The 18,224-nt window shown below is 40.4% G+C and overlaps 2 protein-coding genes across 2 annotated transcripts; both read right to left on the bottom strand.

The window, feature by feature from the left end:
* Window positions 1-4,635, bottom strand: LOC311494991 (acidic mammalian chitinase-like). Its single transcript, XM_084554273.1, has 11 exons — window positions 3,916-4,635; window positions 3,812-3,838; window positions 3,506-3,710; window positions 3,371-3,427; window positions 3,105-3,270; window positions 2,894-3,018; window positions 2,691-2,814; window positions 2,316-2,498; window positions 2,096-2,212; window positions 1,874-2,006; window positions 1-1,646 (listed from the first exon to the last, which is right to left on the bottom strand). Exons 1-11 carry the CDS (start codon window positions 3,938-3,940, stop codon window positions 1,417-1,419), a joined length of 1,392 nt encoding a protein of 463 aa, XP_084410399.1. The 5' UTR covers window positions 3,941-4,635; the 3' UTR covers window positions 1-1,416.
* A 1,959-nt stretch (window positions 4,636-6,594) lies between these two features.
* On the bottom strand, window positions 6,595-17,856 carry nfascb (neurofascin homolog (chicken) b; the record flags this gene model as incomplete). The annotated part of the gene is made up of 26 exons (XM_084553055.1): window positions 6,595-7,358; window positions 7,490-7,525; window positions 7,712-7,723; window positions 8,434-8,503; window positions 8,733-8,864; window positions 8,982-9,155; window positions 9,486-9,608; window positions 9,720-9,930; window positions 10,823-10,938; window positions 11,212-11,434; window positions 11,537-11,607; window positions 12,227-12,424; window positions 12,539-12,640; window positions 12,732-12,856; window positions 12,975-13,122; window positions 13,225-13,388; window positions 13,473-13,584; window positions 14,175-14,318; window positions 14,428-14,559; window positions 14,641-14,828; window positions 15,301-15,412; window positions 15,973-16,191; window positions 16,272-16,394; window positions 17,310-17,500; window positions 17,595-17,700; window positions 17,781-17,856. 26 exons carry the CDS (start codon window positions 17,854-17,856, stop codon window positions 7,127-7,129), a joined length of 3,540 nt encoding a protein of 1,179 aa, XP_084409181.1. The 3' UTR covers window positions 6,595-7,126.
* Window positions 17,857-18,224: the final 368 nt, after the last annotated feature.

Genomic DNA, 18,224 nt, shown 5'->3' with positions numbered 1-18,224 from the left:
CATGAATTTTGTAAACTCAAGCTCTTTTAATGTCTGGAAAAATGCATTTAATTGCAGTAGAAAAACAGCAGAATAAGAAAGAAAATATCCCTGGCCAAAACTGAACAGACCTAAAGTGCCCTTTTATGTACTTTAAGTACTTTTTCAGAAAAGTATTGACTTTAAATGGTAAAAAAAAAAGAAAAGAAAGAAAGAAATAGTTTGGGCTGCCGACACTTCCTGTCCATACTATCTACATAATGATATTTACCAAAGATACGGACAAGATAGGAACAAAAAAGATCAGACAGCTGGAGTAAGTGTTTAACCAAACTTGTATGCTGCGCTCGTGTTGGAATCCAATTTGTGTTTACTTGCTGGGCCTGAACCTCAGAGAATATTGATTTTGTGGACAATGGAGTGACAAATGCTTCTGCAGTGAAGAGGTTGTGAATGTTAAACATTAATTAGTGCATTAATTTGTGTGCAATTTACAGGGACAGCCGGATTAAAAGTGCAGCACGGGTGATACAAGAAAAAACATCAGAAGTTGTAATGAAGTTTAACCTGCTAGCTGGTTGTGATTTAGGTCATACACACGCAGGGACATAGTTTAAAGTGCTCTTTTCTTTTTCTTTTTTTTTTTTTTAAATTAAGATGCGGTTCGTGTAATTTGACCCATGCCTTGGCTATTGACTATTTCAGAGTGAGTTCATGTGAAGATTATGGATTAAACAACTGGCAGCACAACAGTACAGCGATAACAAAAGAAAAGAAACATTCTTATCGTCTAACAGTCAAATTCCTACAAGGACAGCTTTGCTATTGATCAGATTCCATGGCGTAGCAGACTTTGAAGTCAAATCTGGATAAAAAAAAAAGTTGGCCTTGTATTGAAGGCCTGTAGACCCAGGGTGTTAAGGCAAAGGTGAGCTTAAGCTTATGGCTGTGTCACCATCATGCTTTGTGATTAACATCAAATTACAAATCTACATTTAAAAAATCATTTTTTTGATTTACACTGAGCAGATTACATAATGATTTGATGCTATGATGTGGATTCCTTGTGTTACACTCACATGTGATTCTATTATTGTGTCCCTTTCATTTGTACAGTACCGTTGTAGGACTAAATAACAGAAACACCTATTTGTACAACATAATGCAGCTCCACAGCAACACAAACCTAAAATCCATGTGATTATCATATAATGTAATGATCAATGCCTCTCTTAAACAATCTCAGCATTAACTGAACTTTTTTACAACCTTACAGAAGTAGAAGTTGTAATAGACTTTTTCTCGTTTAAGATAATGTGTTATAAGCTGTGTTAGTGATAAAAGCTAATTTAAGGTAGAATTAACTAAACACGAACTGAATCAACAGGTGTGATTTTTCTATATTCTCGCTCGTCGTGGTGTGTTTAATGAGAGCCATTAAGGCCATGCACAGCATTTGCAGCTGTCCCGAAAGACTAAAGTGGCTGGACAGTTTTGGACCCACGTGATACCGTTGGCACAACTGTAAAAAGAACCTGGGGCATCGGGTTTGGCGTAGATCCCACCAGCCTTTGTGGCACAGAAGTTGTCGTCAGCGGTTTTGGATGGTACAACAGTTGCAGGTCTCGGATGAGTTATGGTGTGATCCTTGTTTGTAGACGGTGTCACTTTATTTGGAGTGGTGGTTGCAGGTCTCAGATGAGTTGTGGTGTGATCCTTGTTTGTAGACGGTGTCACTTTATTTGGAGTGGTGGTTTCCATAGGGGGAAGGGGAGGAAGCTCTGGAGTAATAAGTCATTAAGATTATTTGAGTGCAGTTAAAATGAACAAAATCAATGTTATGGAGTAACTTTTAACAGAATGTAGCAATATACTGTATAATTCTAGGTATTACCTGAAGCCAAAAGAGAGCGAAGATATCTGATGAGGGTGTAGTTTCCCTGACCACAGAACTGTCCACTAAAGTCGTCCAGATCCAGAGACCAGACGAAGGCTCCTCCGAATCTGTTGTCTTTAAGGTAACGGGCCTGAAGGTAAAATGACAGTATATTTGCTTTAACATTGTATTTGACTTGACTTTGTACATTTGGTAACTCTTTTTCTTACAGAAACACACCTTGGTATTAAAACTTTCTTTGTTGTCATATCCGACCCACTCGTTTAGTTTGAAGGCATATGGAACTTTCTGATCCTCAGTCATCTGAACAGTGGCACCTTGCAGAAAAGTGCAAATCTAAAAAGAGGATTAAAATGCACATCTGAAAAATCCGAAACAACTGTGTTTAATTGATAACATAAAGTGACTTGTTAAACAAAAACAGTTGGTGCAGTTTCACCTCATAGTAAGACCAGAAGCCGGGCTCCCTTGTATAAACTCCAGCACTAGCGGGACCACTGGCAGGTGCTCCAACATGACTGGACTCAGTAGACAGTTTAAATGTTCGTCCATACGTAGCAAAGCCCATATTTAGCTTTTCCACAGGTGTTCCCTTATCTCGCCAGTACCTCATGGCAAAGTCCTTAAATGCAAAGGGAAGCGTTTCGATCTCATGCTTAAAGTTTGTAATGAATTCTTAGTGAAAACTGTCTTCAGTGCACTTTCCATGTTTTGAGTTTTCTATCTCAGCCAAGCTTTGAAATGTTTGTAGGGCTAGGTGTTTAGCACAAATTAGAATAACACAGAGAAAAGGAGGGATCTGCAGTGTACTCACAGTATTTAAGTAAACACTGTCGCCGGTGTCTTGGGAGCCTTTGAACAAAGGGCTGTTGTGTCCTGTGACACTCTCCCAGGTGCCGTGGAAGTCATATGTCATCACATTGATAAAATCAAGATACCTGATGAAGTGCATGTTAGAACAAGTTAATCAAAACGTCCAGTTGTCCGGATTTTGTAATGAGTTAGGTGACAACCTACTTTGCTATCTCTGCGATTTCATAGCCAGCATCAATGGTTGCTTTACCAGCAGACACAGCAGCAGAGATCATTAATCTGGGCCTCCCAGTTGCTTTTCCTTCAGCCACATAGGCTTCTAGGAGTTCCTATAAACCACAGGATTAAGGGAACGTCAACTCATGTTTAATTTCAAATATTAGTTAAACATCACGGTAATCATTCTGGGTCAGACCTTGCATAACACAGTGAATCTCTCCTTGTCCTTCTGAGGGCTTCCTCTTCCTCCAGGGTACTCCCAGTCCAGGTCTAGTCCATCAAAACCATGTTTTCTCAGTAGTTTGATAGAAGACTGGATAAATTTATTTCTGTTGGCTTGTGTGGACACCATTGTAGTGAATCTGGGTGGCAGTTTGGAGGGAGAGATATTATTATTAATATTACATATTATAGAGATATTATAGTCATATGTACTGTACCAGTATATGATAAATGTCACACTTTTGTGTTCCAAAGTTCCACCCTCCGACTGCCAGCAGTGTTTTAAGATTTGGATTCCTGTGGGGATATACAGATTCAGTTAGCAGCAAGGATTTTCTTTGTGCAAGTCATAATGCCAGAGAGAAAGGGACTGACCTCTGTTTGAGTCCATTAAAGGATTTATAGAGCTGGTCATCGTTCCATTCTATGGTAACCAACTCATTTGCCTCATTCATACCGGAAAAGGCATAGATCAGGTGGGTACAAAGGTATGGATCAACATTCGAAGGCAGAAACTTCCCACTGTTAGGTCTGTACTGGGACCAGTTAGTGAAATAACACACGAGTCTGGAGGATGAGGCTAAACATGAAAGAACAGAAGTTCTTTTTATTAATCCTTGAACACTATCTTAGAAAGACCGATTAACAGTTTAAATTAAGTTTAATAATTTATGTACTCACCCAAACTGCCCATGGAAAGACAGAGACCTTAGAAGTTACACATTTAGTTAATATCAGGTAAAAGAAGAAAAGAATTTGAAGAAAACTATTTCATTACACCTTACCTGCTATTAGAATCAGCTTTGTCATGGCTGCTGCTCGGATGGGCTCTTGCAAAGTAATGACTAGAGAACTGAATAGCTGTCCTCTTATAAAAGGAACATACAAGCTATGATAATCATTAATCAGGAAGCTGTATGTCCCAATTTCAGTTTTGGTCACGAAACTGTTGCTTCCCCCAAGTTGAACAAATAACGGTAGCCGATAAAGGACTTCAAGCTTTAAGATCACAAAGGAAACGTGACTGTTGCGAGGTTTCCTTTCCACTGTTGTGAAAACTTTTTAGAGAAACAGCATTTATCATTATGTGGCTTACCAGCCTCATGCATGGCTTGTTGGCTGCACTATAAAGTGAACAACGTAGCATTGGCCAGAAGAGTACAGTGAGCTCCAGCAACAATAGAGTGGTGGCTGTGCAAGCTGACCAGCATGCCTTTTATCCACACATGAGAAGGTGGGGGTAATTATAACAGTGGAGCCCAGTCAGTACTCAAAGACTTGTGCACTGCACGGCAAAACCAGTAAGAGTGTGATCAATAGCAAAGATAAAGCAGCTATGATCAAAGTAATCAAAGTAACTACACATTTAATGTAAAAATGGTAGAAAAACTACGTGTTACTGTGAAACACTGGCTGCATTGTTGGTGATTTTGAACACGTAAGTTGGTAATGGGCTGGTGTAGAATGATTTGGGGTCACTGAAAACCAACGTTGTTAGTTCACACATATAATGACTTCTAACTGAACTGTATTGCAAACTAGATGTGCAGAAAAAGATTGGGTATTTTGTAATTGTAAAACAAATGAAAATAGCGCCTCCTCATCCTTGGCCTATATTTAATTTAGATTATACCGGCTGAATTACAAAGTGTAAACTACAGGGTTACAAAATAGTAGGAGGATCTTCTTAGTGGTTAACATGGCTTTTAGAAGAAGTGGCCATATTGATTCGGTCCTGTCAGTGTGTGGTTTCTGTAGAAAAAAATAAAAACATTAAACACACATTTGTTTATTGGAGGAGACATTTATTTAAGGCCATGTCACAGCATTTGCACCTATCCCTGAAACTGAAAACAAGGTTTACAGGACATGTTATGATGTATGTATATCCACTGATAAAAGGTGCCCCCCTCCGTCATTTTTATAGATGCCGTCAGCCTTTTCAGCACAGAAACTACATTCAGAAGCAACATTTGCGCTAGTATCGGCAGGAGCGTGAGTAGTGCCAGTGGTACCAGCAGTATCTGAAGGGACAACATTTGTTGTGTTAAGGTCTGGGTGATGACTACCCGTAGTGACAACTGGTGGATGTGTAGTTACAGGACAGGGAAGCTGGAACATCTAGCAAATAAATGAGATTACAGCCTCATATTGGATAATTATTGCATGGGCGATTATCTTTTAGCTAGCAACAAGTTGTTTAACCCCAACTGATGCAATAACTAGCTTCTCATTTCGACAACTGCGTCAAAAGACGCACTCTGGTCGTGGAAAAAAGGAACCAGCGCATCAGGGTAAGAGGAGACGCAGATGAAGTGATGAAACCATCATGTCAAGTGCTATGATTTGGGATTGCTGCAGCTGGCTAGGTCTAGGTTGAGCAACATTATGAGGTGAGATGATTGTTACCACAGTAGCTTGTTGGTAAATACAGTGAGAAGCTAAAACTAGAAGTGAGGTAGCTTAGCTTACCATAAAGACTGGAGACGGTTATGTGGCACAAATAAACAATTTCTTTATTTGTTTTTTAAATGGCAATTTGCTGCCAGTGCTGTTTGAGAAATGGCTCAGAATTGTTAGTGAATTTTTTTGGCCAGAGATTATAGTTAGCTTCATTCTTAGCATCATCCACTTAATGAAGATTTAACTGGCAAACATTGCCTTAGTAATATTTCCCATCCCAAATGTTTCTGTGTTTTTGTCGTGTATATACAGTATGCACACACATGCAAGTAAAGAATTTGTTTTCTGCAATTAATCCATGTGAGCGCACATGGATCAGAGGGCAGCCATGCAGTTTAGGAGATTTTAAGTGCTTGCTCAAGGTGCTTCAGCCATGGACATGTAGGGGATCAAACCAGTGACTTCATAGTCTCCAAGCTGCTTCTCTATCCAAAGTTGTGGAGATATATTGTGGTTGCATCATATGTCATTCAACTATATCAACTGTACTGTACTGTACTGTACTTCTACTTGGTACCTGCGCACAAAGGGTTTTCTTGCTTATCATCTCCACAACTTGCTCAAGTTGGTCTCTTGTTGCCACATTACTGCTCGTCTCTTTGTGTGTGAACGCCCCATTAAGTAAAAAGGCAAATAAATGTTACTTCCCAAAATTGCCCACTTTGCTTTAAGTTTTTAAAGTAAATGATTACACTCCTGTGATTTAAGCAAACACAGCAACTGAAATAATATTCAGTCATAAAAAAACATGCTATAAAATATGGCTCCACTTTATTTAAATTAAAGGCATAATTGTCTTAATACACAGATGATGTTAGAAGTCAAATAAACAAACCCTGTTACATAAAAATTAATAATGTCCAGTGTGAGTGAAATTAGGAGAACAGTTCATGAATAACTTGATTTTACAGTTGCTTTCAGGCTGCGTGCTGATTCCCCCAAAGTCTTGATTTTCTTTATTCTATCACTAAGAACACTTTCACACAGTGTACTTTCAATACTAGTGCATAAAATAAACCTCAAAGCGTTAACAGTCTAAGCTCACCGTGGCTCTGCTGATGGTGACAGAATGGTATGCAGCACTTATTTCAAAAAGCAAGCATGCTAAAAGCACACAAATATATCTCAAATATCTTGAAATTAGCAGAAAATAACTACAGTATCTAAGTTTGTTCTTGTAACTGCTTTTATCAACATGATAAACTGATCCCTTTGTGATGCGCAGCCAGTGTCTCTTGAACATATGTATAGGCATGTGCGTAAACACAGTGTTTTTTATTTACAAAAGGTACATTTCCCTTTTCATCAAATGAGTACCATCTCTCTAGAGAGATAATCCCAACTTTCCACATTTTCTTCCCTAAATGAATGAAAGCTGTGTTGTCTACAAAGATAAGAAGGGATTTAACAGCATGTCAGTCTCCAGCTGTTTCCTCCTGCAGACACGTACAGATCACAAGTTCATCCAGGTTCTTGAAGTGAAGAGACAAATAGTTGAGAGGCAGGTGCAGAAAGCAGTCTGAAGTCTGAGCTTTATGCCAGGGAGTAGATGGTATTCATTGGCGAGTGGAGCTCCAGACCTCCACCAAAGTCCAACTCCCTGACGTCCCTCCTGGTTCCTGTATACTGACCAATGAATGAGCCGTCCTCGTTGAACTGTATCTCTCCCCCTTCTCCATATTCCACCAGACTGTCATCGCTGTCTGATCGCTTCATCATGGCCTCAATAGACGGCTGGCCTCTTTGAAGCCCTTTTTCCTCCTCTCTACAGATAAATAATAACATGATTTTAGAAGTACTTCTTTAGCACTAGAAGACGGAAAGAAGTTCAATAATGATTAAGTCGTTTCTTATAAATTTGTTTTGTTTATGTACCAACAATATCTGTGTACATACCTCCGAGGGTAGGGCAGAGTGGAGACACGTGCAATCCTACAATACAAACAGTTGGGTTGAAATCAGTCTCTGAAAGGTTGGCTCACTTTTCCTCCATTCCCACACCGTTCATAAAACTACCAGTAGTCTATTAAATTTACAATTGCAATTTACAGCTCCTAAAATCTTTAGCATCTGCAAATGTCAATGGTGTCAATATGTCAATATTTAGTCTTTTCATACCTTTCAAGTGACCTTGAGTGGTTCAGTGCAAAAAGAACGAGGGGGAAGGGTTTAGATAGAAAGGGTAGAGTAACAAAATCACAAATTAATGTAAGTATGATCAAAGAGTTATCGTAAATAAGGTCAAATATCAGATTTGATTTGTACCTGTGCAGCATCGTGCTAGATGCAACATTAAAGTTAACTTGTGGAGTTTTTAACTACCACTAGCACCATGGATTGCTCCAGTTTATGAGTTGGTCCTTGTTTTGTGTGTGTTTTATAAAAGTTAAAATAATATAATAATAGTATGCAGCACAATAGTTATACATCATGATAAACATTTCTGTTTCCAGCTTCTTGTAGTTCCCCTGATTGATAGTAGGGGGTGCTAACGTGCAGTGATACATTACAAATTGTGCAGAGAAGCAAATGTGCTTTTTTTTTTTTTTTTTTAAGTGCACAATTAAAAATATTAACAAAAAAATAAATTAGCAAATTTCTTATGAGGAACAACATTTGCTCCACAGGGCAGCTAATGCACAGTTACAAAGCAAATGGTGCAAATACAACAATGATAGTATGGGGAAAACACAATGACTTATTTGTTGTTTATATAAATTATAGAAGATTATTTAACACACCGTGGAAACTTAAAATAGCATTCCGTAAAACTGTTTGGTAGATAAGATATAGTGATTTAAAGTGTTCATTTTACACCAGCTGTCTGTTGCAATGCTTACCGATAGTCAAATGACCCTTCCTGATCTTTGTCATCCACTAGCTCCAGTGAAATGTCCTTTTTTTCCCGTACTGAAATCAAAACAAGCTACTTTGTTACATCATAGATACTAGACACCATGGGATGAGGGCTTGGAAATGGTGGCAACTAACAATTATTTTGTTTTTAGCAGTTTTTGTCATGTTTACAAGTTGTTGTTTTTTCCAACCAGCAGGCTAAATTCTTGAACTTGACTTAGATAATATGTCAGAATTGTTTCCATCATTCTTCTGCAACTCTAGTCAGGAATCACCACTGTACCTGGGTATTTGCCCCCTCGACTCCTCTTGATGAAGCAGACTATAAGAAGGATGAGCACTATGAGAGCCACAGCACACATTATCCCGATGAACCAACCCTGAGTGGTTATGTCCACTTGGTCCTGAGCATACGCTGAGACACACAGGTACAGACACTTTCAAAGTCAACATCCACTCAGCAGCTCAGTGTGTTTATTTCATATGCCACCAACTGTGTTGTGCTGATGGACGGAGAACACAGCCGAATTACTTTCAGTGGTGTAGTGGGGTGACTCCTCCGTATGCCATTCACCTATCCCGACCTGAGTACGGGCCGCTATGGAGAATCTGTATCTAGTGTAGCGGTCGTATCGGCGAACCGAGAAGCTTGTTACGTTAGGAGGAAACTCCTCCACTCGCAGCTCCTCTCCCCTGGTGGCGTTCACTGTGAAGAGAGTGGACATTTCAGTGCACTTGGAGAACACTTGACGCTGGCAGAACTGCACACAACTGAGCTCCTAACTGCCTCACCGGCTCACAGATCACCAACACAAGTGTTCATTACCCTCTTGAGAACATACTTCAGTGGTATTCTGGTTTGTGAGTGCATATTGAAGAGCGCTATTATGTACTAGAGAGGACGTGGACATTGCCCAGCTTCAGGGGAATAGACTGATTCATTTTCTGTTATTAACGTTAGGCAGTCCTCTGAGGAAGGACTATACTGTACTTTGAATGTGTGTTTGAGAATGTTTGCGATGGTGCACTGGCCCACCTGTCTGGTACTTGAGGGAATACCCAGTGATGATACCGTTGGGCTCTGCTGGCAGCTCCCAGTCGACATAAATACTGTCCAGATGACGCTGTTGGATCCTGAATGATCTGGGAGCAGATGGTACTACAGACAAAAACACAGCAGATGATAAAACACCAGCTTGGGAAAAAAAACAAAAAACTTGTGCACTACGCAAGGTATTCACTTCAATAATTCTTTCTGTGCATTTCTTACTTCCTTCAGGCGTTGAGAAGGGTATGGTATTACTTGGCGGCCCTTCAAATCGATTGTTTGCCACCACTGTGTACATTTTGTAGTTGCTATAGGGGATGAGCCCAGTGAGAACCCCAGATGGCTCTGGATCATTGTTTGGAAAAACTTGAGACTTCATCCCTCGGTTGACCCTATGCCACCTCAGCTGGCTGCTGTCCCTCCAGTAGTAGATCTGAGAGACGAGAAGCAAGACACATTATGAAACTGCTGCACTTCCTCAGTCACTTCCCCTAGCATCAACTTTATACTGTAAACAACGTAGGTTTTAGGATGTATTGTAAAAGGTTACATGGCCAGTTTTTGTCAGCAAGAAGTTCAAACAAGGAAAATATATTGAAACAATACCTTTATTCTTTATTATACCAATATGGAAATGATACCTTTCAGATAAATATATGAATAAATGTTTTTCATTTGTATTTTCAGGCATCTTACATGTGTTGATGTTGTCTTATTTTAAAGATGTTTTCATCAGTGTGAAACCTGACTCAAATATGCAGTGTGTGGACATGATGACGTGCCGATTTCCCCCCTTCCTGCAGCAGGTGACTGAGTGCACCTGATGCCACTTGTTCGTCAAGGGAGAGAGCACAAAGGTGGGGAAGACGCTCATTTGCCATTTAGCTTTTCAGCGCATGTGTTGCTGGCGATGGTGAAAATTATGCAATTTACTCCTACCCTGCTATGGTACGGGTGTCATGTTTTGTATTTTAGTTTGGGTTGTTATTCACTGTAAAGAAGAAGCACTGCACTTTTGTTGATTTCACTCTTGATCGCTTCTTACTTACTTTCCTTCCCCCTGGCCCAGTTGGAGAATGAAACATCATTTTTTGACTTCCCTAGATGTGCTTCTGCTTAGCATTGTGAATTTCTTGATGAACCCATAATAAACTCACATTTTGCAGGAATTTAACCTTAGAAATTATACCTCTATCAAATGTAATATCCTTTTTGAACATGTTTCCAGCAGATTGCCCCAATAAAGTTTAGCGTGCCCTCCAAATATGTGTAACCTATATGAAAGGCCATTAAGCTGTGTTCAGTTCACAGCGAGGCAGACACACCTTGTATTCTTTCAGTTCTCCCATGAGTGACTCTCGCGCCACCGAGTCCCAGTGTACAGTCACTTGGGTGCTCTCGATGTCGGACACTCTCAGGTTCAGGGGTGCAGCTAATGGACCTGAGGGGAAATAGAGATGAGTTCGTACTTTGTCTTTGTCAGCAGCGAACACAAAGTAAGTGATGAAAAGAACAACTTGTCCCCAGCGTGTAAATCTAAAAGACCATTAAAACAAGAGGGTGTTGCGTCCAGAACACAAGGAGTGGATCATGACTCCCTGTGAATGACTCCTTTGTGATGACAAATAACCTTACCAAAGAACAATACTTAGTCAAGGTGACACAAAACACTAAAATGTGTGGGATAAAACATAAAATGAATTTAGCTACTTACGGTCTTCACCAGAATAACCAGTGACAATAGGAGACTCTGGCCCCAGCCCAAATTCATTGACAGCCTGGACTTTGATATCATAAGGAGTGAATGTATCTGCATCGTAGATGTAGTATCTTAGCCACTTAGTGGTCGCATTCTTCCACTCCTCCCGAGAATCTCTCCTTCTCCACCACACCAGATACTTTAGGTGGGGGCCGTTCCACTCTCTGTAGGTCAGAGGCTGAAAGCATGTTCACAACAAACGGCATGGTTTATATCGTTACAGAAATTAAAGATATTGAATAGAAACATGAATTTTCAGTATGAGTTCAGTCCTTATTACCTCCCAGCTGATCTCCATGTTATTTCTCCATGTTCCCACGCCTTTAACGTTCCTTGGGATGACATCTGGAGCTGTGTAGGAGGAAACAGTGCACTGGTAAGATTATTGATTACTGATTTTTTTTTTAGTTGCATGAGAAAATTCATTCCACTTCTGTATACAGTATTTTAATTAAATGTGAAGCTGGAGGCAAGGGACATTATCTTTGCATGAGGAGAAGAAGTTGGGGCAGCCAGCTAGCCTGGCTCTGTCCAAACAAATCCATCCATGCACCTCAGAAGCTTGTTCATTAACGTGTTGTATTTCATTTAATTTCTTCATATAAAAGCACCATTTTGAGGTTTTATGTGCTACTAGTTGGGGCCAATGATCAACAAAAAGCTTAGAAGTCCAATGAAATCAGTCAGTTTTATAATAAACTATCAGTTAATTTACCAATTTAACAAACAATAAATACTCTGGTAACTAGTGAAGTGTCGACAGGAGGTGAATATTTGTACTCTCGGACACAGCCAGGCTAAGCTGAACCACCCATTTACTGGCATCATCAATTTTATCATTAAACTCTCAGCAAGAAAACAAATAATCTTATTTCCCAAAATGTCAAACAACTCCTTTAAAAAAGTGTCCCAAATATGTGTCTTTTAGATCATGACAAACAGGCATATATTTCACTGGCATCAAACCCACGTGCACCGCTGGTCTGGAAGCGCTTAGAGGGCCGACTGGGACGACTCGCTCCGATTTCATTATAAGCAATGACCCTGAACTCGTAGTAGGTGAATGGTGTGAGATGCAAAACGACAGAGTTGAGGTTCCCCGGGTACGCCGATAGATTTCTCCACTTCCCAGGCAACCAGTCGTCGTCATCATACTGCACTAAGAACTCTGAGAGACCACAAAGAAAGCAAAAAGAACTGGTAAATGCAACAAAAATACACCAAATTATGGGGAAAAAAATCTTTTTATTTCTGTGAGATGATGTAGTTTTAAGGCTTTTACCTTTAATGGGGCTGTGGTTGCTGTCTCCAGGGACCCAGCTGAGTCTTACGCTACGTTCGTATGGATCTGACAACTGCAGGTCAGTGGGAGGATCTGGACGGTCTACATAAGACAAAGACAAAACAAAAAACAACATTAAATAGCCTGACAGTTATTTTTGATATAAAAATATTTTATTTTAAATGTGTCATACCCATCACCATTAGGTGTGCTGAGGCGGACTTCTGGTCCAGCTCACTCTTGATGACACAAGTGTAATTGCCCTCGTCGCCTCTGTTTACGTTAGTAATGATCAGATTTGATTCATCCAGAGAGATTCTGGGAAAGAGTATATCTGGTGAGACCAACTCGCTCATTGGGACACAAAAAGTGTATCTGCATGTGATTTAAGTGACTAAACTGACAAAATAGATTTGCATATATTTTAAATACCAACCTCCAGCCAAAAGCGAGCTGCTTTTTGTTTTTTAACCAGGTTGTTGTGACAGGAGTAGTGGCATCCGCTTTTACGCCACATTCAAAGCGCACATCTGTTCCACGGATGACTTTCATGCTCTGAGGTCTTGTGACAATTAACGTGGGTTCTGGGAGGAATAGTTAGTTAATAAAAGAGTAATGATTTTACACTTTTAGGAAAGTGTGTAAAAATGTTATCAGTGACTCAAAGATTTGTTCCTGATCTTCACCTTTGACCTCTATCCGGACTTGATTTTCTTCTCTTCCTGCGATGTTGCTGACTATACAAAGGTAAGTACCCTGGTCTTCTATCCGTATGCGTCTGATCTCCAGAGTCCCGTTGCTGTGAGTTTTAAAGCGATTTCCTTCGAGATTTCCTTGTCCATATTTGGACCTTGGTCAGCAGATCCACAGACACACATACAGCGAGTTGAGCTTTTTTTTTTTAACATTAAAATGTTACACAACATGTACTTACCATCGTAATTCAGGCACTGGAGAACCAAAGTAGCGACACTCTACGAAGACACGACTACCCTCAATTGCCTTGATAAGTTCATTCCTGGGCCCGAGAATACGTGGCGTTGCGTCTGGAGTCAAGTCAAACATGACAACAGCAACATCATCAATGGATATTTAATTTCAATATGCTCTTGTGATGCAGAATAAAGAATTCCCACTTGACCAATGGACACATTGGTCATTACGTTATGGCAAGGTTACAAACAGCAGAGACACAGGAATTTCTTCCCGTCTCAACGTGGGGTCACATTGTGGTGCACAGTTTAAATCTTATAAATGTAATTAACCAACCCAAAAGACAGTTCTGCAAAAACTGAACTAAACTGTGTTGCAGATCTATGGGTTTGTTTCTATGAGTTGTGGAGTAATTTTTCACTATTCTCGAGTATTTTAGATTATATTTGATATTTTACACCAGGTATTTTTTGAACTTTTAATAGAATTGTCATTTACATGTGTGAAGGTGTGTGAAGTGATTTTTGTTCGTCAGATGCACTAATTTAATTTCAAGAAAAACTGAATGAAAATGCTCAGGCTGTGCAGGCTCATATGCAAACATGAATGAAGATTAGCATTTCAGAAAAATGGTGAATGTTAGTTTAACAACTTGAAGACTGCTTAATGTCTGAAAATGTTACAGATGACAGTGGTAACTTACGTAGCACGTTGACAAACGCGTTGGCCAATAAGTACCCGTACTGATTTGAAGCATTGCACTGGTAGACGGCAGTGTTTTCAGCAGTCACGCTGCGGAAAGAAAGAGTCTCTCCTGACACCTGTCTGTTAGGTTGCGGTGTAGCAGCTGGAAACAACACATGAGAAAAGAAAATTACAGGCAGAATTATTATGATTTAACAGATTTTTTCTTTTTCCTTTTTTACAACTTGTAGACTTAATCTCCTAAAATGTACTTTCAATTGGTTCCCCATTAATGAACCAGCTGACTGTGGGACGAGGAGCTCCGTCAGAGCGACACACCAAACGTCCATTTTCCTCAGGAGCCAAGATCAAATCAGTGGGCTTCTCTACCCAGAATGGAGCCGCTGTAAAATCCACAGCATGTTAGTATTCTGAGAAATTATCTAAGAAAATAGAGTACTGTATGATGTTACTGGTGTCCTCACCTTTGACCTTGACCGCTATGGTGTGCTCGATGTAGCCTATCTTATTTTTAGCACTGCAGGTGTATTCACCCGCATCTTCAAAAGAGGCCTTTGGGATTTGAATCATCTTGTTGAAGTTCTTTACTTTCATGCGTGGCGTCGCTACCAGGTCCTCTCCATCCTTGGTCCAGGTGATATGAGGAGTTGGCCTTGATGATGATAAACAAGGCTTTACACAGGATGGCTTTCATGAAATCAAAGTGAAAATACTCAAACTGAACAGAAAAGAAACCGACGCAAAATTCTTTGTTGCAAAATAAAACAAATTCAGTGAGTCCCTATTTACGACAACCCATGGATACTTTGCCTCTTCTCTTGTTGAAGGTTTGTCTGTCTTTCTGCCTTTAGTTTTGTCTTCATCTACTTGATCAGGAAGTAATAAAGAAATACACCACACTTCTGAATTAAGCATCTGTTGAGTCAATTGTCCAAGAAATGTTTGTTACATAAAACAGGAAGCTCCATGATAAGTAGCTGTTAGTCCTAAACAATTCTTCAGATTAAAGCTGTGAGTCTGCCTGAGTCCACATTCAGTATATAACTGTAATGTTTTGATAAACTGCTATATGTCCAAACAAATATGACCTGAATGTAGACTGTAAAGATTGTTTTGACACTCACATTCCTGCAGCGATGCACTCCAGGAGCAGCTCTTCCCCTTGCAGGACCAGAATGGAGCTGGACGAGCCTGTGGGAGACAGCCAGGTGGGGGCAGCCTCAGCCACTGTGCGAGCTGCAGTGGCAGAAGGGACCGGTCACGCAAGCATCAAAAACCTAATCTCTAATACCTTTCTGAAACTCTGGGAGACTAAGATGAAGCAGAATAGACACTAATCCAGACATGTTTACTTTGAGCTTTTTATAACCTGAAATACAATAAAATGGTCCAGTGGTTTAGTATTGAAATCACAAGACCTCCAGGATTTTAAAGAAAAAGTCATGTCAGTAATACCTGTATGGTGCCATTACACGTATACAAGCCTGTGCCCATTCAGTTTCCAATCTGTTAACGTATGAAAATAGATTAAAAATGGATCCTAATTCATGGCATGGTTGCTGTTTTTCCTCTCGCTGCTCTTTTTCAGCTACCAATGGTTAAGAATAAAAATGCTTCCGCTTGACCTGCCACCATGTCTCAGCTGACACTCAGCTTTAAGTATTTGTTTCCTTTGCCTCCACCGGATTTAGTAATTTGCCGTGCTTGCAAGTTATGTCAGTGTCTGAAATTTACCCTTACACCTTGCACGTTACACATATAAGCTTGCTTGGAACTCCGAACACACTCATACTCACTTGTAAGAACCTTCACGACCACTGGCAACTTCTGCTGAATGACGTTCTTGTAGGGGAAGCGGGCATTACAGCAGTAATCAGACACAGAGTCATTAAACAGCACATTAGAGAAATATAGATCCCCATTGACTCCCATGGAAACCCTGCGGTCCTGCCGCACAGGCTGCATAGTTGGGAAAGCTGTCTGAATGGGCCAGTTGAAAGGTCTCGCATACGAGCCTGAAATAAAACATGAAACATGAATGAAACAACATATTTAATGTGTACCAGAGCCTCACCACTGTGCACCCCACACTTACAGCTGGACATCCAGTACGTTTCAGGTTTAGGTGGGCCAGGCGGAGGGTCACAGGAAAGGACCAGAGGCAAACCGGCACTGATCACCACAGGCTCAAGAATCTCCCTTGGCCACACAGGAGGTCCTGCACAGACAGAGGGATACATGCCTCCTCTGTCATGTTTTGCTGTTTCATGACAATGCTCATTAAATAACTAAACAGCGAGACAATGATTGATGTTGGACTCAAGACTAATCAGCAGTTTGGCAGTAAGAAAAACAAAAACCGAATCAAGGCCAAAAACAACAATTAATTCATGAAACATTCATTATTCAGTAAAGCACGGTTTTAAATTGAGCGACATGTTTCTTGATTAAGACGGACACCGTACCCTGCACCTCTGAGCTGCTCTCAAGCTGCTTCATCCTGTTGCTGTAAATACTCATTAACATCAAGTGTGCAGCTGAAATTATTCCTAATAATACACTAATTACTACTGATTTGGTAACTTTTTTTTTTTTTTTTATATTTTTTTTGTGGGCTTTTGTTGCCTTTATGATAGACAGCTGAAGGTGGACAGGAAAGGGGGGCAGAGAGAGAGGGGATGACACGCAGCAAAGAGCCACAGCTCGAACCCTGGGCTGCTGCATCGAGGACTCAGCCTCGGCACATGGGTCGCCAGCTCTACCCACTGAGCTATCCCAGCGACCCCTGATTTGGTAACTTTTGCTAAAAACTGCAATGCCATACACAGATCAGGCATAACATTATGACCACCTTCCTAATATTGTGTAGGTCTCCCTTGTGCCTCCAAAACAGTTGTGACTCAGCAGAGAATGGACATGGGTGTCTGTGTTATCCTAATGGGTTGGGGGTGCTCGGTCTGGTCTAGGTGTCAGTAATGTAATGGCTGATCTGTAAGCTACTGATAATCTCTTAAACCATATATTTGAGGCATATTTGATGTTTATAATTTACTAGTAGAAATGAATGGCACTCTCCTTTCTCTGTTGGATACAAACAGGCTGTTTATTCTTCAGTAGCATCAGCTGAACTTACTGTATAGTTGTAGTCTGATCTTGTTGGAGTATGCAGATCCATACTCATTGGACGCAATGCACTGATACTCTGCCTCGTACTGTTCTGGATTGTTTCGGGCATAGATGTCCAGAGTCCCTGAGCGCCTGCGCATCGATGTCTGGGAATCACGTGCCACATTGAAATACTTCCCATTACGCCTCCACGAGAAACTTTATGACGGAGCACAAGACAGAAACAATCACTGAAGCGGTTTGGCGTTAATTATTTCAATAAGTGTGCTCAGTGGGCTGCTGCATAGCTTACATAGGATGAGGGTTTCCTTTGGCTTCACACTCTATCACCATGGTGTCTTTGGGGTCAACAATGTGCTCCTTCATTGACTGCTTTATAATGGTTGGGGGTTGTCTGACTGCAGGCGGGGAAATACAGTCACTTTGTGAACATACAAATGCATTTACAACGAGCACACAGCTTAAGCTACTGACTCACTTTCCAGAGGAATGTCCAGAGCCCAAACACTCTGCCAGAAAAGTAGCAGCAGCGCTGGTTCGGCCAGTGCCCCCATCTTTACAGTTCATTTAGTCCAGTAATAACTGTGGTCACCAATTCTCCTGTTGTCAGACTGAGTGAAGAGAAACAAAACACATCTACAAGACACCCTCTTCAGTCAGAAGTCATGACGTTCAACACAAATTAATGAAGGAGAAATCTTATATTTTACTGATGGTTTCGATATTGTCCATCTTTCAGCAATAAACATATAAACATCATATTGGTACTTTAAACGACATCGATTATATCATAATAAATCAATCTGCAGGGAGATTACCTCTCATACTAAGATATTAGGTATATTTAGTATTTTGCTGTTGGTCGGTTTGGTAGTTTATTGTCACATGATAAATGAGGGGATATGAGGTGATAAATGGGGTA

The sequence above is a fragment of the Chelon labrosus genome (genome assembly GCF_963514085.1).
Source record: "Chelon labrosus genome assembly, chromosome: 10".
Lineage (NCBI taxonomy): Eukaryota > Metazoa > Chordata > Actinopteri > Mugiliformes > Mugilidae > Chelon > Chelon labrosus.
The sequence above is the reverse complement of the archived record's forward strand: the minus strand, read 5'-3'. Positions and strand labels throughout refer to the sequence as shown.